Genomic DNA, 24,563 nt, shown 5'->3' with positions numbered 1-24,563 from the left:
GACAGGGTTTCTCTGTGTAGCCCTGGCTGTCCTGGAACTCACACTGTAGACCAGGCTGGCCTTGAACTCATAGAGAGCCACCTGCCTCTGTCTCCTGAGTGCTGGGATCAAAAGTGTTTGCCACCAATGCCCGTCTGGCTTTAGTATTCTTTGATTTCTCTAGTGAACTGGGCTGATCTGTGAATTGGCAACAATTGTTTGAAGGTGAGGGTGAGATATCTGAATAAATAATCTGCTCTATACTTCCTTCCTTTGGGTCCCATACTTTATCCTTCTTGTTTTTCTTGTGAGCTTTTCCTCAATAACCATGGCCATAAGGCCTCTTCTGTAACACTATTCCAAATAAATTCTAGTAGGGAGGGGTACTAAAAGCAAGAGGTAGCTTGGGGTGAAATCCTTGCCCATCAGTACTTGAAGCTGGATCTTTGTTTTATTAGATGCTTCGCTGCTATGTTGAATGGCTTAATATGTCTTAGGATTTCTTTTCCATATTATCCTTTCCCTGCCTAGAATTTTCACTCTAGGTTGACATATAGGATGTGGGGAGAGACCACCATTTTATAGCTTTGGACAATCCATAATGAGAGTTCTGTCTACTGTCAGAAGTTGGAGCAGATTTTTGTGTATGCATTGGTGTTCTAGTGTGTGAATGAATTAACTGTACATAACTTAAGGGTGACTGGCCTTATGTTAATTCAGAAGTGTGTGTGTGTGTGTGTGTGTGTGTGTGTGTGTGTGTGTGTGTGTATACTCATGGGCATGTGTGCCATGGTACATGTGTGGAGGACACACTGGAATTTTGTTCTCTCCTTCCATCTTTTATGTGAGCTCTGAAGATCAAACTCAGACGCTCGACCTACATGGCAAGTGTGTTTACTGGCTGAGTCGTTTTGCCAGCTCAGAAGCTCTTCCTAAGAAACATTATTTGTGCCGTTAGTGGTGGTGCACGCCTTTAATTCCAGCCCTTGGGAGGTAGAGGCAGGCTGATCTCTGTGAGTTCAAGGCCAGCCTGGTCTACAAAGCAGTTGCTGTTTTTGTAGAGAACCTGAGTTTGGTTCTCATGGCTTTCATGGCAGCTCACAACCATGTATAACTCCAGTTTCAGGGGACCTCTTCTGGCTTCTGAGGGCAACAGGCATGTATGTGGTGCATGTACATATATGCAGGCAAACACATAAGATAGATCTTAGAAAAAAAAAAAAAGATAAAGTCCCCAAATCTGGATATTAGAATAATGGTAACAAAAGCAGGTGTAGTCGCCATCACCTCAGTGAGTTTTGAGTAAAACTTAGCAGGATCGCCAAGTTTGTGGTAATAACTTCAATACAACTAAAATATGCCTTCTGTTCTATCCTTAGGTGGCGACAGACAAGGTGGCAGAGAAGCTGAGTTCTACTCTCTCATGGGTGAAGAACACAGTGTCGCATACAGTCAGTCAGATGGCCAGTCAGGTGGCAAGTCCATCTGCTTCATTACACACTACATCCTCGTCTACCACCCTGTCAACACCCGCGCTTTCCCCATGCTCCCCATCAAAGTTGAGTCCAGACGACTTAGAACTCCTGGCTAAGCTGGAGGAACAGAATCGGTGAGTGAAATTGCTGGACATTTTCTCTTCTTCAGTCAGGTTTAAATATTCATTCCTACTGAGACTGTTTCCTGGTTTCTGACCCCTTGTTTATCAGAATTACTAAACAGACATATTCAGGCATTTCTTTGAGGAGGTTCGTCTAGGACTAGGATTTACCTTCAGCTAATAGCACTCCAGATTAGTTTTCTTAGTATAGCAGACTAAATTCTCCTGGAGTTTTAAGAATTATTAAGGCAAGACTATCATTTTTACTTTATTTTTCAGAGCTGGGGATTGACCCCCTAGGCCTTGATATACGAGACAGATGCTGCCTATTGGCCTATGCTCCTCCCAATGTATACAGCATGTACACCTGCAGGCCAGAAGAGGGCGCCAGATCCCATTACAGATGGTTGTGAGCCACCATGTGGTTGCTGGGAATTGAACTCAGGTCCTCTGGAAGAGCAGCCAGTGCTCTTAACCTCTGAGCCATCTCTCCAGCCCCTTATTTTCAATATTTGAAGTAGTTCCCTTTGGTTAAAGTATAAAAGAATTCAGTCTAGCATGGATATCTGATTTGTATTTTAGAGTAGGAAATTCTATGAGAGGCAAAGTACCCCACTCTCATGAGCATGAGAGACAGTCACTGTTCCTTCTTCTGTCCCTGTGTAGTCTGTTGTTAAACTTTGAACTCTTTGGAGCAGGGTGTGGTGCCTGCTTGTAATCCCAGCACTCCAGGAGGCAGAGACAGACAGGTCTCTGAGTTGAGGCTGGGTTGGTCTGCATAATGTGTTCTAGGACTCTTTGGACCATCATCCACAGAAGAATGTGAGGAACAGCAGTCTTCTGTGCCTGGCCAAGGTACATAATGCTACAGCTTTAAGGGTGACAAGGATCATTTTGAATAGCTTTCTTTGATGTGTAACTCATGTGATACACACACATTTAAAATGTACAGTTTAAGGTTTTATTATTTATTTGTTTTTTTGAGACAGGGTTTCTCTGTGTAGCCCTAGCTGTCCTGGAACTCACTCTGTAGACCAGGCTGGTCTTAAAATCAGAGAGAGATCCACCTGCCTCTGCCTCCAGAGTGCTGGGATTAAAGGTGTGCACCACCACCGCCTGACTGACAATTACTTTGACATACTTTCTTCAGTTATTTTAGTTCATGTTCATATAAACATTATTTTTGTTAATAGAGCTGAATCATGATCAGGGTCATGGAAATCCCAAATGTGTTTCCAAGGCAGCCATCACTGTTGTGGGGTAGAGGGCTGAGAAGTATCTGAGCAGACCCAAATGGAGTCAGGACAGGATGGCTTTGCCTTAGTCACTTCAGGTATGATCAGACATTTTTTTTTTAAAAATTTTTTTCTGAGACAGGGTCTCATGGAGCCCAGGCTAAGGGGGATCTTGAACTTCTGATTCTCCTGCCTTTATCTCCTGAGTGATGGTATATAGGTGTGTACTACCACAATTTATGTGGTATAGGAGGCCAGAAGAGGGCATTGGATCCCCTGGAACTTGAGTTAAGATCCATCTTGTAGGTGCTAACCATGTTCTCTGGAAGAGCAGTCAGTGCTCTTAAGTGCTGAGGCATCTCTTCAGCCTCTTTCTCAGGAGGTTGGTTCTCAAATCTTACTTTCCTGTTGGTGGCTTATCATTCTCTTAAAATATCTTTTGGGGGCAACAGAGATGGCTCAGTGGTTAAGAGCACTGACTGCTCTTCCAGAGGACCTAGGTTCAATTCCCAGCACCCACATGGCAGCTCACACCTGTCTGTAACTCCAGTTCCAGGGCTTCTGACACCCTCACACAGAATACATATAGGCAAAACACCAATGCACATAAAATAAAAATAATTATTTTAAAAATGTTTAAAAATATTTTTTGAAGAACAGAAGTTAAATTTGTGTGTTTGTGTATTTGTGATATGTGTGTGTGTCTGTGTGTACACATGTATGGAAGTGCATGTGTGGAGGTGGAGGCCAGAGATTGATGTTGAATGTTTTCTCTGTTGCTTTCCTCCTTCCTTCCTTCCTTCCTTCCTTCCTTCCTTCCTTCCTTCCTTCCTTCCTTCCTTCCTTCCTTCCTTCCTTCCTTCCTTCCTTCCTTCCTTCTCTTTCTTTTCTTTTTTCTTAGGTTTTTCGAGACAGGGTTTCTCTGTGTAGTTTTGGTGCCTGTCCTAGATCTCACACTGTAGACCAGGCTAGCCTTGAACTCAGAGATCTGCCTGGCTCTGCCTCCCGAGTCATGCTGGGATTAATGGCGTGCGCCATCACTGCCTGGCTTCCACTTCTTTTTTTTTGGGTCAGAGTCTGCTGAACCTGAAGTTTATTGATTATCTAGCTAGAAATTTCCAGGGATCTGCCTGTCATTGCCCTTCTTTACCCACCCTCCACTGGGGTTACAGGCAAATGGCCACATGCCCAGCTTTTACATGAGTGCAGAGGATCCAAGCTTAGGTCCTCCTGTGTGCACAGCAAATGCTTTACTGCCTGGGCTGTTTTCTCAGCACCTAGTTTTAAATTTGATGAAGAACTAATGTAAAGTTGTACTTCTGTGGGTTGTGCATTTGGTAACCCAAGATCACACCAACTATCTGCTGTATTTTCTTCTGGTTTTACTTAGTTGTGAAAAGAGATGGCTCCTCACTGTATTGCTAGGCTGCCCTCAAACTCTTGGGTTCAAGTGATTCTACTGGATTTACTTGTATATGGTACAAGATCAGAGTTTGAGAAGTTCTTTTTAATTTTATTTTTATTTTATGTGTATGAGTATTTTGCATACATGTATATATGTGTGCCATATATCTGCCTGATGCTCACTGAGGCTAGAGAGGGCCTTGGATCTCCTGGAACTGGAGTTACAGACAACTGTGTGCATGTTTGATTGTTCTATGGCATTTGTTAAAATAACTCTCTTTTTTTTATTTATTTTTTTTGAGACATGGTCTCTCTGTTGGGTAGCTCCAGCTGCCCAGGAACTCCCTATGTGGACCAGACTGGCCTCCAAGTCTCAGAAATCCCCTGCCTCTGCCTCCCCAGTGCTGGGATTAAAGGCGTGCACCACACCCAGCTCCTTTCTTTGCCTAATCATTTACTTTTTTCATAATTACTCAGATACTTTAGTTAAATATCAATTGTTTATAGATGTTTGAGTCTGTATCTGCACTCTTATTTCATTCTGTTCATCTATTTTTTTTTTTTTTTTTTTTTTTTGGTCTTAAGGTTGTACTGTATCGCCTTATTTATTATGGTTTTGTAATAGGTTTAGAAATCAGGTATTATTGGTCTCCTGTGGTAGTTTAAAAAAGAATGTCTTACAGGTTCATATATGTCAATGTTGGTCCCTAATTTGTAGAACTGTCTTAGAAAAAATTAGGAGATGTATCACTGCAGGTAGCTCTGACTTTTCAAAAGCCTAGCCTAGCAGAAAGATATATTTAATTTTATTAAAAACAACAAGTTTTTAATAACCACCCAAGTACAATGTCGTACCTGAGGATCTAGCTTTCTTCCTCCTATTTGGCTTTACCACCCTATCATTTCTCTGATCTCTGCAGTAGTTGGTAAGGAAGTTGTGTATTTTACAAATCTAAAGTAAAAAGTACTTGACAAAATTGATACTTTGATACCACAGTAAACACTCCTGTTTATCACGTATGATTCCCTTCCTCACATGGAGATACCACTCTGATTGTGTCTGTAACTGTCTCATTTAAGAGGTAGAAAAATGGGGGCAATGTTTTAGAAAGTTAAAATGTAAGAAACATGAGAATAGAAATTATTTTCCTTTACATGGTTTCATTGCAACTATTTCTTTAGAAAAGTAAGTGTATGTGGCAACACCAGGAAAAGTGAAGAAAGGTGCAGTGCAATATCAAAGATTTGTTTGAAGAAAGTTAATAATTGATGGACTTGGGTTAAAATAGCACAGCTTTTTTTGGTTTGTGTTGAAATGTGCTTTTCTTTTTCATATTAAAAATACAAAGGCATTGGCAGAGATGAATTTAAGGAGGTAAGTTTCAAGTGTGATGGTGCATTTTAGTTCAATGGGGAGTATTACTGTTTTAAAGTGTGAACTACCTATTCGTGATGTTTATTTCCTTTTACTTAATTTTGCTTTTTAGCATATCCTTCAAGGAGAGATACTACAATGATAAACCATTTTTATACTAAGTATATTTTATGTTTTTAAAATATAATGACCATAAATCTTTGATATCCTAGTTTAAATGTCCACATTAGATCTGCACTGTGGAGTGTTTTAGCCACTAACCCCATGGCTGCCAGGCCCTCGGAAGGTGCCTCATCCGACTTAGACATGCTGTTAAAGGTAGAATATACCAGATTTTGAAGGCTTGTTCTGAAAAAAGTAATATAACATTAATTTTAAGAAAACTTGAGTACATTTTAAAATGACATTTTTCTCTTTTGAAATGACATTTCTTTATATTGGATAAAGCAGCTCTAAGTGCTGGTTCATGCTTTTGTAATCCTAGCACTTGGAAGGCAGAAGGATCACTACAAGTTCCAGGTCAGCTTGGGCTATAGAGTGAGACTCTATTTCAAAATAAACAAAGAAACCCAAATAAATAAAACAATAAATCATTTCCATTTTCAGTTCTTTGTGTAAAGGAGTCTTGAACTTGAGCCATCATTTTAAAGAAACAAAGCAAAGAAAGAAATTGGTTTTTCAGATCTATCATTTTGACACTTCTTTTGTGTTGTTTTCTATGCTAAACTCTTGTGTTTTCTGTTAATTCTCTGTTATTTTTTATTGATCAGGGGAATTTGTATGTGTTGATAGGAAAGCATGTGACTTCTCTGAGTCAGGCATGTAGTTTTGCTGGGGTCTGAATGTTTGTGACTACAGAATTCCTGTGTTGGACTCTAATCTGAAATATAATAAGTCTTTCGGAAGCTCTGTTCTCATGGATGGATTTAATGTCTTTTAAAAAAGAGGTTTAGGAGCCTTTGGCAGCATCTGTCATGTGTGAACACATCAGTAGAAGGCACCATTAGTGAGACATGGCCCTCGTCAGACCTGAATCTTAGTGCTTGGATTTTGGACTTCCCAACTTCAAAACTGTGAACAATAAATACCTGTTGTTTATAAATTACCTAATGTAATTTTGTTATAGCAGACCCAGATAGACTTTAATGAGCCAGATTTTACTGATTTGCTAACTATTTAGTTGACAAATTATTCTCTTTCTCCCAGCATGCTTCCCGTCCTGTTTTGTTGTTATATTATTAGAGACCTTGGAACCTTAGACTGGATACACTGTTCAGTTTGTGATAAGACTCTGCTTGAAGTGCCAGGATATTTAGCTTTCCATATGGTTTTCTAATACAGCGTTTTCCTGCCTGAGTTCTTTATAAACTATCTTGGCAACTTACAGATTACAGGTTGGTGTGCTGACTTGTTGATGTTGTATTTTGCTCTGAAAACCACAGGGAAACAGTGAGCCAAATCTCATCTAATATTCAGAGTGTTTAATGTCATCTGTTCACAGTTGCCGAATTTCTGTAATCTTTACCTTTTTCTTCCCTCAACTTTATGTAGGCTTGTGTTTCAAACTGCCGTTGGTTCTGTCTATAAGGATGTCTTCTAAGTACGTCAAAGCCCAAATACTGACTCCTGAAAACCTTTCTTCTGTTGATGCTGTTTTAATTCTTGACAGTTTCACACATGTATGTAGCATAGCTGCACCAGATGTATCTCCTTCTTCACTAACTCTCCCACTCCTACTGAACCTCTCTCCTAGACAGGTTCTCCATCTACTAGAGTTTCTTAACTGCTGAGGAAAGTGACTCCCTTGCCCTGTAACCATCACCTGCCAGTGGCTCCTGGGAGTGCAGCCATGGGCGCCTCTCTCACCCAGTCTTGTCAAGGTGACCACAGCTGCTGCTGCTCTTCACAGCGCGCCCTCTCCCCATTGTCCTGCCTCCACAGATCTCTCTGCTCTTCACAGCGCGCCGTCTCCCCATTGTCCTGCCTCCATAGATTTTTCTGCTCTTCACAGCGCGCCGTCTCCCCCTTGTCCTGCCTCCATAGATCTCTCTGCTCTTCACAGCACGCCCTCTCCCTACTGTCCTGCCTCCATAGATCTTTCTGCTCTTTTCTGTGGTGTTCCCTGGGCCTTAGGAGGGCTACTAGAGACATCCTGTTTAGGGCTGAGCACTCAGTAGTCACTCATGCTAACACTTGAACATACATGTTTCTCATTGCTCACGTGCACATGCTCACGTGCACGCACATGCACACACAGTAGAAAGAAGTTTCTCTAAGGCTGAGGGCAGCAATAGGCTGGTTGCCACCTGCAGGGTTCTGGTAGGATGAGAGTGGCATTGCCAGGGCCCTTTGTACTTTTCAGTTACACAGTGTTATATGGATTTTTGTTTTTAATTTTTTTTTTTGCATGCAGGCTTCCATATGCAAAGTAAACAGCCTCTGCTTTCAAAACAAACAAACAAACAAACCTAAACCAAAGCCCAAACCCCAGAAGAGCCCAACAAAACAAAAACTGCTACTGTATATATGCCCCACGAAGCCTGTGTTGTATACCCCTTTCCTGAGGAAGGTAATATCTTGGTGCTGTTCAGTTCTCAGAACCAGAGATATAAAGTTCATCTGTTAGAGAGAAAACCTAAACTACCCTCTATTTTATAGTATTTCCTGATTCTCTATTTCATGTAGGATGGTGAACCCATGTGGTGAAGAAAATAACTGAGTAAGTTTTAGAGGAACTTTCAGTGGCCACAGACTTTTATCTGATGCTGCATCCTAGTTTCCAGTCTCCGGTCTAGAAATTATTGACTTTCAGGCAGTATGTCCTTTACCACTAATGTAATTTCTTAATTATGTTGAAGTTGTTAACCCCATTTAACAATAAGAAATGAGAATACTTGATTCTAATAGTATATATATATATACTATTATTTATATTATTATATTATTTTATTATTATTTATATTATTATAATATATTAATATATTTATATAATATTATTATATTATTTATATTATTTATATATAAAATAAAATATATATATATTTTATTTTTATTTATTTATTTATTTTTTGTTTGAGACAGGGTTTCTTTGTGTAGCTTTGCGCCTTTCCTGGATCTCACTCTGTAGACCAGGCTGGCCTCGAACTCACAGAGATCCACCTGATTCTGTCTCCCCAGTGCTGGGATTAAAGGCATGCACCACATTGCCTGGCTAAAATTACTTTTAAACTGTCTTTTAAACTGTAAAATGGAATTGTTTCATGATTTAAAAATGTGACCAATCTAAATAAAAATGTCAAGGCTGAGTGAAAATCTACTAATTTCAGCCAAACAAGGTTCTTAAAGCAAAAAACATATTCACACAAAATTTATGTAATGGCTGGAGCAGTTGGTTTATTACACAGGTTATTTATGTAATGGCTGGAATAGTTGGTTTATTACACAGATTATCATTTATGCAATGGCTGGAATAATTGATATATTACACAGATTATCATTTATGCAATGGCTGGAATAGTTGATATATTATACAGATTGACATTTATGCAATGGCTGGAATAGCTGGTTTATTACACAGATTAATCATCTTGAATTTGTACAAGCTCCAGAAGAGCAATTGGGTCTTTATACACATTTTTTTTCAACAAATGAAATTTTTACCCTTACATCCAAATGGAATAATCAGTTAACATAAGAAAAATAAGAGCTATTAGTGATGTATCTACTGAGAAACCACAAATAAATCAAAGAATATGGAGAGAAAGACTGAGAGAAGGGAGGTTGCAGAGTCAGGGGGGAGGTATAAAGGATTTAGAAACAAAGCCAATCACACTTTATGGACTAACAGCACCAATCTATTTTTCTTGACCGATTAGACCTTAAAATAAAGGAAGTGGATTTAATCTGGTTGGCTTTAATGTTCATCTAAATTCTAGGTGTTATAGAATAAAATGAGTACAGAAACTTTCATGTTCTTCACCTAGCTTTCCATAACTTTTAAAATGTAAATGGCCTCCACTTAAAAGCAGTCTTACAATCTCCTACAGGTTGGTGGCACTTTACCCTTCTAAGCAGTGTTGTATACCCACCACCCCTCACACTGTGGTTATTCAGATTTAAGTCAGTTAGGAAACTTTTAATCTCACATCTTGGTTATGCCTGGAGAACGCTCCTGTGCTAGGAGAGAGTGTTGGAACAAAGCACAGTATTTCTGGTGCGTACAGCTTGCAGCAGTCCTGTGTCAGGTGAAGAACACCGGGAGGAGGAAGCGGTGCAGCGTGGGTCATAGCAGACAGTCAGATGGGAATCAGAAGGACTTTCTAGAGTTCCCGAGCTTTTATTTGTAGAGGATATCCAATAATCTCTTTAGTCACATGGCATACTTCTGAGTCCATTCCCGAGCTGTCGTGTTGTACTTTTCTCTGTCTGTTTTGTAGATCTGAGCAATCTCAGGCACTAAGGGATCATCTGGATTGGGATCACACAACAGAGAACTGATGGACAAAAGTACTTTTGAAATAGTTAGTGCTGGAGACCACTGTGAGCGAAGAATATCAAGACAAATGCTGCCATTACTGTTAACATTTGGATGATAAATTCTTGTTGTAAATTCAACCTTGGGTGGTTTGAAGGGGTACTCTGTTGGGAAGTCAATTGTCAAGAAAAACGCCCCTCCCTGATAGGGGCTGTCATTTGGCCCCATGATTGTAGCTTGCCAGTGGAACATATCTTCCCCGACAGGGCCTGCTGAACACTGTGCTGGGGGATCCTGCGCCAGGTCGTTCAGTTCCTTATGGATTCTCTTCAGAGCCATGGTGGAAGGCTGTCTTGGTGGCCCTAGCGGAATGAGGCAGGGCCTGAGGGCCTGAGGCTGCCTTGTTGGTTGTGGATCAGCTGCAGAAGAGGAGGTGGGCACTTCTGGCCTGGCCCTGGCACGATGTACTGAGGGCCGAGGCCCGCTCAGCTTCCGGGCCAGCCACTGTGCTCACAGTGTCCGTCTTCACATCCGTTGGCACATCACCCTGCAGCCGCCCCTTTTTGTGCCGCCGCAGAAGCGGTCTCGTCTTCCGAGACCGTAGCCTCCGCGGATCCCTCCGCCGGAGCCTCTGCCCGGGCTCGAGCCAGACAGCCTGGCTGCAGCCTGGGACCTCAGATCGACGCGGATGGACAGCCTGGGAGGGTGGCAGTTGACCAGGGATGATGGGATTGGCAGGTTTTGTAACATCGCCATCATCACAAACTCATAATAGATTGTGCTGTGATATCATGATGCAGCTGTCACCGGGATACCAAGTACACCTTTGGTTCACTTTGAACACACTACCGACGATTGCGGTTCACTGAGAAGAGACTTGATGTATCAAGTATTCCACAGATGCTTCAAGTCTCAGACAAAAGGACTTTTCATTTTTTAAGCAAAAAATTTTTTTAGAATTTTTAAGAGAAATTTTCTGGAATATACCAGAAACTTGAGAAAGCAGATAAATGTTCACAATCTTCTCTTTACAAAGGGTACCAAAATAATCTTTCCCTAAGTAATTCACATTATTTCAAACACATTTTGGAAAGTTTATAGTAATAAAAGGCAGTTCTGCGTGTACATTCCCAGTGTCAACTCCGTGCCTTCTCCATTTCTTAGGAAACAAACAGGCAAGTAAAAAAAGGAAAAACAAACCAGAATAAACAGCAGCAAAAACTAAAAGTCACAAGAAACACAGATTCAAAAACAAAACCCACAACAACACAAAATTGGAAGCCATGATACACAAGCAGAAGACCGACCGGTAGGGTAAAAATGCTCCAGGCAGCATGAGACAGATGAGACCACACAACACCGTAAGTCAGTTTTGATTGCCCTGCTGCTGAGCATGGCCCTACCCTTAGGTTTGGTGATACACCCAGTGAGATTTCTTTGTAGAAACTAATTTTCCCTCTGCCAGTGGTTGTCAGTTGGAGATAGCTTCCAGGTGAGGGATTGGAGGTCATGTCGCTCTCAGCCTAGGACCTCATCTGCAGACTGCGTGCTGCCACGGTCTGAACTGGCATGTGCATCAGTGTTTCCTTGGTGTCCTCTCTCTCCCGTGGCTCTTAAAATCTTTCTTCCTCCTTTTCCTTATAGCTCTCTGAGCCCTGAGCAGAGGGGTTTGATGAAGACATCCCATTTAGGACTGAGTGTTCCAGTGTCTCTCAGTCTTTGCACACTATCCAGTTGTAGGTCTCTCTATTAGTTCCCATCTACCACAAGTGGAAGCCTCTCTAATAATGGCTGAGTGAGACACTGCTCTGTGTGTATAGCAGAATGTTGTTAGGAATCCTTTTGTTTCTGTGTTACTGTAGCAGAACAACAGTGTTTGGTTTTTCTCAGGCCCATGGCCTATCTAGTATTAGGTTCTTGGCCACCTGAGCAGTGTCAGGCATGGGTTCCATCTCATGAAGTGGGCCTTCATCCAGTCCAGTAGTGGCTGGCTACACCCACAGCTTGTACCACTGCTGCACTGGCATTTTACACAGGCAGGTCACTAGTGACCAGCTACACGTGACCCATTCCTGGCACTGGAAGTTTGATTTGGTGGCAGAACATGTTTGTTGGGGCACTCCATTCATATATATTACTTGAAATAGCTTCTACAGGAATAGTTTCTATATGACCCTTCAAATGGCTCTTAATGTTAGGTGTCCTTCCTCAGCATTCCCTCCTTTATCCCACTCATCCCTCCATGTTTAATCTTTTCGTTTGAGCCCCTACACACACACCGACTGTCTCTCCATAACTATATGTCTTGGTTCTACTTGGTGTAGAGTTTTGTGCAGGGGACTAACTATAGATTTATTTGTTTTCTTCTGTATACTGCCATCCAGTTTGACCAGCACCATTTGTTGAAGATACTGTCTTCCTTCAATGTGTATTTTTTACTTCTTTGTCAAGAATTGGGTGTCTGTAGGTGTGTGAACTTATGTCTGGGTCTTCAATTTGATTCCGTTGATCAGTGTGCTTGTTTGTTTGTTTTTTAAGATTTATTTATTTATTTATTTATTTATTTATTTATTTATTTATTTATTTATTATGTATATAGAAGAGGGCACCAGATCTCATTACAGATGGTTGTGAGCCACCATGTGGGTGCTGGGAATTGAACTCAGGACCTCTGGAAGAGCAGCCAGTGCTCTTAACCGCTGAGCCATCTCTCCAGTCCCCAGTGTGTTTGTTTTTATGCCAAAACTGTTTTTATTACTATCAGTCTGTAGTACAACTAGAAATCTGGAATGGTGATAGATACCTCAGCAGTTCTTTTATTATTAAGGATTGTTTTAGCTTTCCTGGTGTGTGTATGTGTGTGTTCCTATGAAGGTAAAAGTTGTGTTTTCAATTTCTGTGAAGAATTGTGTTGGGGTTTTGATGGGGATCGCATTGAATTTATAGATTGCTGTTGGCAGGTTGGCCATTTTCACTATATTAATCCTACCTATCCGTGAATGGTGGAGATCTCTCCTTCGTCTGATATCTTTGATTTCTTTCTTTGAGGTCTTAAAATTTTTATTATACTGGGGTTTCACTTCCGTGATTAGAGTTATTGTAAGGTAATTTATTTATGTATTTATTTTTTGAGGCTATTATGAGGGTACTGTTTCCCTGATTTCTTGCTTAGTCTGTTATTTGTATATGGGAAGGCTTCTGATTTTTGTGTGTTCATTTTGTATCCTATTACTTTGCTGAAACTGTTTATCAACTGTAGAAGTTTCTTGGTCATTTTTTAGGGTCATTTGCATATAAAATCATACCATCTGCAGATAACAGATACTTTGACTTTCTTTTCCTATTTGTGTCCCCTTGGTCTCTCCTCCAGTTGTCTCATTGCTCTAGCTAAGACTTCCAAGTACTGCCTTGAAGAAGTGTGGAGAGAATGGACAACCTTGTCTTGTTCCTGATTTTAGTGGAAATACTTTGAGTTTCTCTCCATTTAAGTTGAGGATGACTGTGGGCTTACTGTAAATTGTCTTTATTGTGTTGAAGTATATCCTTTGTATCTCTACTCTCTCCAGGACTTTGACTATGAAAGAATGTTGGGTTTTTGTCAAAGACCTTTCCATCTAATGAGATGATCATGTGTTTTTGCCTTGTGTTTGTTTATATGGTGGATTTTATATATTAATTTACATGTGTTGAACCATCTCTGCATCTCCGGGATAAAGCCTACTTGATAATTGTGAATGATCTTTTGATATGTTCTTGGATTTAGTTTGCAAGTACTTTATTGAGAATTTTTGCATTTGTTCACAAGGGAAATTGATCTGTAATTCTCTTTGTTTGGTCTTTATGTGGTTTAGGTATCTGAGTAACTATGGCCTCATAAAAAGAATTGGGCAATATTCCTTCTGTTTCTCTTTTGTGCAATAATTTGAGGAATATTGGGGTTAACTCCTCTTTGAAAGTCTTGTAGAATTCTGCACTAAAACCATCTGGCTCTGGGCTTTTTTGGTTGTGAAACTTTTAAAGACTGCTTCTATTTCACTAGGGGTTATAGATCTGTTTAAATTGCTTATCTGATCTTGATTTAACTTTGGTAGGTGGCTTGTATCTAGAAAATGATCCATTTCTTTTAGGTTTTACAGTTGGGTAGAGTTCTGGTTTTTAAAGTAAGTCCTTAAATTTTTCTGGATTTCTTCAGTGTCTGTTTTTATATCCCTCTTGTTCTCTAATTTTGTTAATTTGAATCTTCTCTCTCCACATGGCAAAGGGTTTATCTTACTGAATTTTCACACAAAGCAACTCTTCCTTTTATTGAAGTTCTGTATTTGTTTGTTTTTAATTGGATGATTTCAGCTCTGAGTTTGATTTAATCATTGCTGTCTATTCTTTTTTGTTATTTCTTCTTTCTGTTGTAGACCTTTCTAAGTTGCTACTAATTTGCTAATATGAGATCTTTCCAATTTTTTTATAAAGGCACTTAGTGTTAATGAAACTTGCCTCTTAGGGACTGCCTTGATTACATCCCATAGTTTTGTGTATGTTGTATTTTTATTTTCATTCACTTCTTAAACATTTTAAATTTCCTTCTTGATTTCTGTCTTGATCCATTTTTCAGTAGTGAATTATTCAGTTTCCACGAGTTTGTATACATTCTGTTGTTTATATCCAGCTTTAGTCTGTGGTAGTCCATAGGATGCAGGGTGTTATTTCAGTTTCCTTATGTCTGTTGAGACTTGCTTTGTGTCCAAGTGTATGTTCAATTTTGGAGAACATCCCATGGGCTGCTGAGAAGAAAACATATTCTTTGGTGTTGAGGTGAAATGTTCTGTAAATATCTGTTAAGTATATTTGGTTTATGATGTTATTAAACTCTAGCATTTCTGTTTAGTGCTGTGGGATGGTTTTTCTGTACACTGTGAATATGTGTTGCTACTATTGGTTAATAAAGAAGCTGCTTGGCCTATGGCAAGACAGGTTATAACCAGGTGGGAAATTCAAGCAAAGATATAGGGAGAAGAAAGGCGGAGTCAGGGAGAGGCTGCAAGCCACCCAAGGAGCAAGATGCAGTAGAACACAGGTCAGGCCATGAGATGTGTGAAGATTACTATTGTAATGAGTTATGGAATAGATATTTTACATTTCCTTTACCATCTTTCTTTGGAGAGGAGCCTAAAACAGGGCTGCAAGCTCAAAAGTCAACAGGGATCTTAAGAGAAAAATCCCAACTTGACAGGACTAGCTCCGTGACAGTCAAAGCAGTCCGTTATCCTAGACCGGGCAAAGGACTGTGGGAAGTGGGGGCTTGCTACACCTTCTGCTTGCTGTACTGTTGCTACTGACTAGGAATCCGGGCTGGTTTGCCACATCTTTGTAATGTATACTTGTAAGTTTGTATGTACTTTGTTTGGATAGATGAGTTATACATGTGTGAAACAAGAGAAAAGAAGGGATTTGGTTAATACTTTTTAGGTCTGGTCACACAGTAAACTTGATAGGATTTAAGGATTAGTAAATCAACCAATTCTCTTGAGTCTTTACAAATATATGTTCTTTCTCCCTTGGAGCCACCCCCATCCATTTCCCTAATTTGAATTTAAAACATTTTATTTATTTATTTATTTATTTATTTATTTATTTATTTATTTATTTATTTATTATCTATCTATTATTTATTTATGTATCCATTATTTATTTATCTATTATTTATTTATTTATTTATTTATTTATTTATGTCTATCATTTATCATCTATCTATCTATTGGAGGGGGGCATATGTGTAGAGAGCAGAAGACAACATGTGGGAATTGGCTCTCTCCTTCTGCCATGTGAGTCTCAGGGACTGAACTCAGGTCACCAGCAAGTACCTTTACCTTGAATTGTTTTTTTTTTTTTTTTTTTTTTTTTTTGGTTTTTCGAGACAGGGTTTCTCTGTGTAGCTTTGCGCCTTTCCTGGAACTCACTTGGTAGCCCAGGCTGGCCTTGAACTCACAGAGATCCGTCTGGCTCTGCCTCCCGAGTGCTGGGATTAAAGGCGTGCGCCACCACTGCCCGGCTAACTTTTTTTTTTTTTTTTTTTTTTAAGAACCCATGTCTTAAAGACTAATTATTGTAATGAAGCTTTAAATGCAATCCCTACTTCATCTAGTTTCATGTGAGATGATACCTTAAACAATTTTAATTCTGTTTTAGATTGATAGAGACTGATAGTAAGTCTTTAAGATCTGTGAATGGGTCAAGAAGAAACAGTGGATCTTCTCTTGTATCAAGTTCATCAGCCTCCAGCAACCTCAGTCACCTGGAAGAAGACTCTTGGATTCTTTGGGGAAGAATTGTGAATGAATGGGATGATGTACGCAAGAAGAAAGAAAAGCAAGTGAAGGTATTTGCATTATTTAATGAAGTTCTTTTTCTTATCCCAGAGAGTATCAGGCATGGATTAGTATGGCATACGGAAAACAAGTATTCTAGTAATTTCTGAGCTATGTTATGAACAGATTGGTTTTATATGTCTTTATCATCTGTGCTTGATAGATGTTCCAGTTTGTGGGTTGTTGTAGGGGTCCTGAAAATGTAGAAATTCACAGTTAAAAATATTTTTAGAAATTAGTTAAACTCCCATTTTGTTAATTCAGAAATGAAATCAGGACACTCTGTATCAGTATTTTGCCTTTTCTCGTCAGCAGCCCTTTGGATATGACGGGTGTGGTGGTGTGATATATAGCTCTGTGGGCTGTCAAGTCCTAGGACCTTTAAGGTCAGTGAAATGACAGCTTGTCCATGGCTTTGTAGCTCCTAATCAGAACTGACCCAAGGGCCAATCTTAGACTTCGTTAAAGAACTCTATAGTTTATTATTAAACAAGCTTTGTAAATTATAAATTTGATACATTTTCCATTCCAGCACTCCCCTCCCCAGAATGCTTGGATATCTAGGTATGAGACATTTAAAAGTTTTGTTTTCCTTTTGTTTTTAGGAGCTTGTTCGTAAAGGAATACCCCACCACTTTAGAGCAATAGTTTGGCAACTTTTATGTAATGCACAGAGTATGCCAATTAAGGACCAGTACTCAGAACTCCTGAAAATGACTTCACCTTGTGAAAAATTGATCCGAAGAGACATTGCTAGAACTTACCCAGAACACAATTTTTTTAAGGAAAAGGATAGCCTTGGACAGGAGGTTTTATTTAATGTAATGAAGGTAAGCTCTATTTATTCATTTTTTAAGTGAAATGAATTTGTAAGAGGTTGAAATTACACATTTCCATAATGAAGTATGAACTCCCATTGTAATAATCAGGTTCTTGGGCAACAGATTTAGTTTTAGCATACTTTCTGCTTTTTTTTTTTTTTTTTAAAGGTTTATTATGTATACAGTGTTCTGCCTGTGTACCAGAAGAGGGCGCCAGGTCTCATTACAGATGATTGTGAGCCACCATGTAGTTTCTGGGAATTGAACTCAGGACCTCTGGAAGAACAGCCAGTGTTCTTAACCTCTGAGCCATCTCTCCAGCCCTCTGCTTTAATTCTGATGCTTCATCGTCAGTAGTTTGGGGAACTAATTAGAAAATTCATCACAATATTTAGCATTACTTGACAAATAACCTACTCTCACCGACCATTGCAGGTTTCTTTATTAGAGTAGATAATTCATACTGTATCAACTTCACGATCTGTGATAATGGCCCTACTTGCTAAGCATGCTCAACCCTTTAAAAATGTCCTGTTGCCTCTGTCATATTGCATTTTCATAGTTTCTTTTTCTGCCGTCTACCTCTGTGAAATATCAATTTCTTAAGTTACTTGAACTTTGTTCTTTACCTTAACTGTACTGTGTTTATCTCTATCAGATACCTATCACTTTTCTGAGTGTAAATTGCTTTATTTTCTTTGTCCTTAGGAGCTGCCACTTTCTAATTGGGAAATTGTCAAAAGAAATTTTATGTAATAAACCATTTGCTTTTTAAATATTTATAGAATAACATCTGCAACAAGTAAGCAAGAGCTTTTCTAAACAAATAAATGGACTTTTAATTTAACTGTTTCACCAATTTTAGGTTTTGGAGAAGGAAGATACAGTATGCACGTTGAAGTATTTTCAACACCATGTTTTACTTTTTAGGCGTACTCCTTGGTGGATCGTGAGGTTGGTTACTGTCAAGGCAGTGCTTTTATAGTTGGATTGTTGCTTATGCAGGTGAGTTAATGGATGTAAGTAGTAGCTGTTTACGTGTCTTAAAGTCAATTGGAGAATTAAAAAACCATCCTCGGTTTTACCAAGTTAAGCAGATTTGTGTCACCTTTCTAAACATAACGTACATATTATACATTACTTTTGCGCTTTGATGTAAAACGATGTACGGTGATACTGTCTTGCCACCAAATGAAACTGCAGCTCTTGTGCTCTTCCTCCCTTCTCCCTCTGTTCTTCCCCTTCCTCCTACTTCCTTCTTTTTTGGAGATGGAACTCAGGCCTTCTATGCTGCATCCCTGAGCTGCAGGCCCAGCTTCCTGCAGCTTCAGTGGCTTTCATCCACCTTGAGTAGGTGAAAGCAGAGCAGGGGTCAGGATCTGTTTCCTGGTGTTTCACTTCAGTTTCCTTACTGTCTGACTTTTAAAAGCTCTGGGTCAGGACTCCCCCCTTTTTACCCCACTCTCTTCTTCGTGTCTGTCTTTTGCTGAGGTGCTCGGGATGGAACCCAGGTTTCGTGCACACTAAGCACCTGCTCTTCTCTTGTTATCCCCTGGCCTCCACCCCTCCTTTCAGGACACACTAGTTTACAGACAAACTGACGGCTACTTACTGTGTGTGATAAGAACTGCTAGCAGTGGTGATTGTAGGATGTTTTTCTGTATTAGATAAATCTGGGATTTTTATATTATATTTATATTTACATTTATATATACCATGAAAGTAGATATGTTAATGTTGTTGTATTTAGAGCTTCCACAAAGTTCTGATCTTCCTATTTATAAATGGTTGTCACTAGTAGATCTTTTTACTATTAAAGTCAAATATCATTATTATCAATCTAGTGATTTTTTTATCATAAATCTGTTCCTTTTTCTTTTATATTAACTTTACAATAACAGTATTCATCTCTGCTGAGTATCTAGACTCTCGATTCTAGAGAACAGTGTTTCCCTCCTTGAAGAATGAGTCTTGCAACAGCTTGCAAAGCTGTATTACTGGAGTTTCCTGGGAAGCAGCTATACCACCAAAGTCTGTTTGTGCTCCAGTTGTTTACTGATTGTATAACATCGGGAAATATATAAGTGGCCTTGAGTCTTCTGAGTTTGTTTCATGAGACTCCTGCCCACCCCACAAGAGAATATTTTAGAGTTGGAGAAAACAGCCACACAAGAAGTAGAACACAGGTTTCAGCCTTTGGTGTGGCTGTGGAGCCTGAGATAGTAACTTCCCGCCAGGCTCACTGGAGGAAAGGAAGTCAAAAGCTAGAGAATTTACCTCAATGAAAATGACTAAGGAGTTGTTAGAGCCGTGACCCAGAAGTTTGTGGAGGAGCAAATGAGTAGCAGTGGTTGGCGTGAGTTTTAGGGAGCAGAGGTTTATTCTGTGGAAGGGCCCTGAAGTTCAAGGAGATACTCTGCTGACTCCTGCTCTTTGAAGTGGTGAGGTGGAAAACCACAACCACCCTGAGGTTAAGCGTCTCTCTGCTTAAAGATGAGAATCCTGGGGAATGAGATTGAGGATAGAAGTGGGAGTTTGGAAATAGAGTCAGATGAGGGGACCAAGAGAACTGTATAGGACGGAGAGTTCTGGGATCTCAGACTTCTTACAGGGACTTGTATTAATAGGGATGATCTCCACAGCAGCACTATGGCTGTGTTAGGGCAGAGGAAGGACATGGAGGTTTGCGTTCTGTCTATGACTGTGTTGAGTTTGGGGAACATGTATTTTGTCATTTGCAGATGTCTTCAGTAAGAGATCCTGAGCAATCTTTTAGGGACATCCTCTTTTGAAATGCATTTACAGACTGTAAATGAAGAGTAGAAAACTGTATTATTTTGAGAAAGTTATCTAGCCATGTGGGTGATATTGTCTAAATATTTTGAATGCCTTTTTATTTTTTTAATGGATATTTCCTAGTGATTTATACTTTTAAAACCCGATTACAGATAATTTTACAACATAGAGGTTCTTTTGGTATTTACATCATGTATCACTTCTGTTCAGACTCCCTAAAGCTTTCCAGCTGTCTTAAGGTAAAAGTAAGAAATTACAGAATGGCTTTCAAAGCCTGTATGTTTGGTTTCATTTTTTTTCTTCTTTATAACTTTTTTACTCATGACTTTTTTTTTTTTTTTTTTTTTCCCCGAGACAGGGTTTCTCCGTGTAGTTTTGGTGCCTGTCCTGGATCCTGCTCTGTAGACCAGGCTGGCCTCGAACTCAGAGATCCGCCTGGCTCTGCCTCCTGAGTGCTGGGATTAAAGGCGTGTACCACCATCACCCGGCTTACTCATGACCTTTTTAAAGCAATATAAATTTAATCTGATTAACTTTATATTCTCTGCTTGGCATCTGCTAAGTACTTCTTGTGTAGATTTTGCTTTATTCAAGGGATAACTGGACTTCTACTTTAGTGGTCTCCTGCTTGTTAATCAAGCATGCCAGCATCTTTTACTTTTCTATTGCTGTGAAGAGACACCATAACCAAGGTAACTTAAAGAAGTGAGGGGGAGGGTGGAGAGAGGAGGGCGGGAAGGAGAGAGGGAGAGAGAGAGAGAAGACATGACAGACCGACCGACCGACCGACCGACTGACTCTGGGTCTGGTGTGCGCTTTTGAATCCTAAAAGCCCACAATCAGTGACACACCTCCTCCAACAAAGCCACATCTTCTAGTCCTTTCCAGATAGTCTACTAACTGGGACCAAGCATTCAAATGTATGAGCCTATGGAGGCCATTCTCATTCAGACCACCATAGGGATCTTCTTCCATCTTAAGGCCTTTGTAGTCTCTGTCTTTCAGGACTGTTTTTTCCTCAGATGTTCCCTAATTTCCTTCTCTTGTTTACTTAAAATTTACTTTATCAAGTTTTCATTTCTGACTTATATAAACAGCAGTTTGTCTCCCCAGCATTCCCTCTTGTTCCAATTTATTTCCACAACATTCATCACCACTGACATAAATATGACTTAGTCCATATATTACCTATTTATCTCTAGAAAGTTTTAAATTCTTTGAGAGTAAAGTTTGTATGTTTTTTGTAGCTGTTGTTCTTATATTTAGAAAGAATATAATGAATTCTTTCTGTAAATAAATACTTACTGGTTAGATGAGATAGGTTCAGTTCAGGGTGGTATGGCCACATACATAGATACATATATATGTTAATTAAGTTAATGAATTAGACAAGTTGAGGCAGTTAGTCTCAGAGTTTGCAAGAGTCATTGTCTGATTCTCAGAATGGAAGCCTAGAACCTCCTGATTCTTATTTCATTGCTCTTTTTACTGTACTCGGTAGCCACTGAAAGCATTATTGGTAGGACTGAGTTCAGTGTCCAGAATCCATGTGAAAAAGCCTAGTGTGGTGGTGTGCATGTGCAATCCCAGTGCAAGGAAGACTTACTCAGTGAGTCCTGGGACAGTGAGAGATCCCGTCTCAAGAAAACAGGATGTATAGAGACTGAGGAATAGACCTGGGTTATCTCTGGCCTCTGTGAGCATTGTACACACAAACACAGACACATTAAAGGAAAGAAAGAAACAGCACTTGTTATTGCGTGGATTTGGCTTATTTTGAACTGTGTTACTATTTTTTTTTCCTTAAAATAGATGCCAGAAGAAGAAGCTTTTTGTGTATTTGTTAAATTAATGCAAGACTACAGACTTCGTGAACTTTTTAAACCAAGTATGGCGGAATTGGGCCTTTGTATGTACCAGTTCGAATGCATGATACAGGTAAAAGTTCACTTTTACCTTTTTTACCCCCTTTTCTGAATGTCATCTCAGCAGATTTTGTGTCGCAGTTGCAGAAGCAAGTGCTGGAGAGAGAGCTCAGTGATTAAAAGCACCTTTGCTGCTCTTGTAGAGAATCTAGGTCGGTTCCCAGCACCCACATCGTGGCTTACAACCATTTATAACTCCTGTTCTCGGGGATCTGGTGCCCTCTTCGGATCTGTATGGGCAGCAGGCACAACAGTGTACATAGGTACACGCAGGCAACGGTGGTCTGAGTACTCGTAGGGAGAGCCGGGGCCCTTATTGCTGAGACTGTCCGTGCTCTGCTCCTTCTTTCCCTCCTTTTTCTTGGCCTCTTGTCCCCACCCCCAGTCTGGTGATTTTCTGCATGTTTCCATAGTTTTATGTAACCAGTCTCAGGTTCAGATTGTCTGGAAGCCACCACGTAAAGATGAAGAGAAGCGGAAGACAGGAGTCAGAGTCAAGTGGAAGTCGATGAGTGTTTGTTTTTTTTTAAGACAGGGTCTCACTAGGTAGCCTTGGCCTAGAACTCACTCTGCAGATCACAATGGCTGTAAACTCACAGTGATCTGCCTGCTTTTGCCCCCTGAGTGCTGGGATTAAAGGTGTATGGCATCATACCTGGTAAAAACATTTTTGATAAGTTTTAGTTTTCTGGATTTAATTTTTATTTTTTTAATTTAATTTTAAATTTTATAAATAAATAAATAATCTTATTGTACTATCCTTTAATAGGAAGGTAGGAGTATTCTCCTTTATTTATATTCCAATTAGATGGAAAGAATTTTAGACTGAGTCATCATTTTGGCTGCACAAGAAGCAATTTTCAGAGTCGCCTTTTTCTGGAATTATGAAAACCTGTGTTATATAAAGAATGAGAGATGAAAATGTTTTTGTGTTTTAAGAAAATCACAATACATCATGTGATAATTTTTTTTCTGAAATAGTAATTTTGTTTGTTGATACAAACCTTAAACTCTCTGTGCTATGAGTTAAGACATTGTTGAAGATCTTGTATTTTTCCTACTCCGTAGGAGGTGAAGATGGATTACTGATGGTATATGGTCCTTGAAAGTTTTCAGCATGGCATTTATTTAGAAATTTTAAGAAATATTATAGTTAATTAAAAATATAGACAATATTGGACAACTACACTCACCAACAAGATGAAAAAAAACATTTTATTTCTTTGCTGCTCAACACAGTGATTGGATGGATATTTGATTTAAGTTTAATTTGGCTATGATGTAGTTTTCTTATTAGTGAATCAAATGTTAAGATGTATCCGAGGTTCCCACTCCAGGTCATTTCTTTGCCCTTCACTGTTACGGCCAACATTTCAGTTTCTGTATTTGAGTTTTCCTGTTGCTGTAGCTCTTGGTGTTTGCCACAGGCTCACCTACAGATAACCTGGCTTGATCCTCAATTTTGTTTTATTTTAACTAATTCTCTTCTCTTCTCTAGGAGTATCTTCCAGAGCTCTTTGTACATTTTCAATCTCAGAGTTTCCATACATCAATGTATGCATCATCCTGGTTTCTGACTGTCTTTCTTACAACTTTCCCACTACCAATTGCAACAAGGATATTTGATATCTTTATGTCTGAGGTAAGCTAATGAGCAGATTAGGAATGAAAACAGAATAAAGGAGTCATTGGGTTAATTAGAGCAGGGCAGTAGGAAGGAGAGGGCTGCCTCTGTGTCTCACTGCACTGCTTCCACAAATCAGTCTCCTTTAAACCTCCTGAGGCCTTCCTGGTTGGGTTCTGGTGATATCCCCATTTGTTGGATGGTAGATGAGGAAGCTGAGACTTACAGGGAGTTTAATGGCCTGTCTGTAGATGATATAGGTACTTAGGGACCTTCTTCAAGTGCATCCTCTTTATCACCTTTGACACAGTGAGAGTAAATGAGAAGGAAATTCTGCCACACAGTTAATACTGTCATCTGTTTCTCAAATAATAAGACATGATTCCTATAGTTGAGTTGCCTCTCTTCTGTGAAGGCTTTTCCATTGTTCTTGAGTTGTCGTTGACATGGTAGTGAGTGATCTTTGTCTTCTGTTGTCTGAACATAGTATTGTTAGTTACTTCTTGGAAGGATCAGTATAAGATTTATCTAGTTTAGTTTGGACTGGAGTCGGCAAACAGTTCACCGATTACTCAGCTCTGTGATCTCCATGGCCAAGCTGTCCTCTCCTTTGTTTTCAGGAATACAGCCCTACCTATTTGTGCGTGTGTTTGTGTCAACCGTAGGGCCTCATGGTCGGGGTGAGTGGTTGTAAAGGGACAAGGGGCCATCAAGTCTAGATGTTTGTCTATGTCTGCCAGTTCTTAGTTAGACCCTTAAATGCTTACCTGGATATTATTTTGAATGATTTTTTTTTGATGGAAGAATAAACAAATTTGGCTTTATTTTATTTGTTTCATCAGGGTTTAGAAATAGTGTTTCGAGTAGGATTAGCGCTTCTTCAAATGAATCAGGCAGAATTAATGCAACTTGACATGGAAGGGATGTTACAGGTAAGTCAGTTTGTGATTTCTTGTATGTTTCTAGATTTG

At 39.6% G+C, this 24,563-nt stretch overlaps 2 protein-coding genes across 11 annotated transcripts in view; one reads left to right on the top strand and one right to left on the bottom strand.

Moving 5' to 3' along the window:
• Positions 1 to 24,563, top strand: part of Evi5 (ecotropic viral integration site 5) — a 153,355-nt gene that overhangs the window by 29,006 nt on the left and 99,786 nt on the right. For 9 of the 10 annotated variants that reach the window (XM_028867385.2, XM_028867384.2, XM_028867389.2 and 6 more), the window contains exons 2-8: positions 1,359 to 1,588; positions 16,248 to 16,437; positions 17,032 to 17,256; positions 18,178 to 18,252; positions 21,856 to 21,981; positions 23,467 to 23,610; positions 24,435 to 24,524. In XM_028867385.2, the coding sequence (XP_028723218.1) occupies positions 1,359 to 1,588; positions 16,248 to 16,437; positions 17,032 to 17,256; positions 18,178 to 18,252; positions 21,856 to 21,981; positions 23,467 to 23,610; positions 24,435 to 24,524 (1,080 nt within the window). Of the gene's footprint in view, positions 1 to 1,358; positions 1,589 to 5,030; positions 5,591 to 16,247; positions 16,438 to 17,031; positions 17,257 to 18,177; positions 18,253 to 21,855; positions 21,982 to 23,466; positions 23,611 to 24,434; positions 24,525 to 24,563 lie in introns of those variants that run through there. The other variant, XM_037209283.1, reaches the window with a different exon arrangement.
• LOC114691824 (ubiquitin-conjugating enzyme E2 D2B) lies at positions 9,125 to 11,425 on the bottom strand. Its single transcript, XM_028867394.2, has one exon. It carries the CDS (start codon positions 10,401 to 10,403, stop codon positions 9,960 to 9,962), a length of 444 nt encoding a protein of 147 aa, XP_028723227.1. The 5' UTR covers positions 10,404 to 11,425; the 3' UTR covers positions 9,125 to 9,959.

This window comes from Peromyscus leucopus, chromosome 10, assembly GCF_004664715.2.
Source record: "Peromyscus leucopus breed LL Stock chromosome 10, UCI_PerLeu_2.1, whole genome shotgun sequence".
NCBI lineage: Eukaryota > Metazoa > Chordata > Mammalia > Rodentia > Cricetidae > Peromyscus > Peromyscus leucopus.
The sequence above is the reverse complement of the archived record's forward strand: the minus strand, read 5'-3'. Positions and strand labels throughout refer to the sequence as shown.

Coding starts and splice junctions, on each gene's coding strand:
- LOC114691824 (XM_028867394.2), bottom strand. CDS start 10,403: ATGGCTCTGAAGAGAATCCATAAGGAACTGAACGACCTGGCGCAGGAT.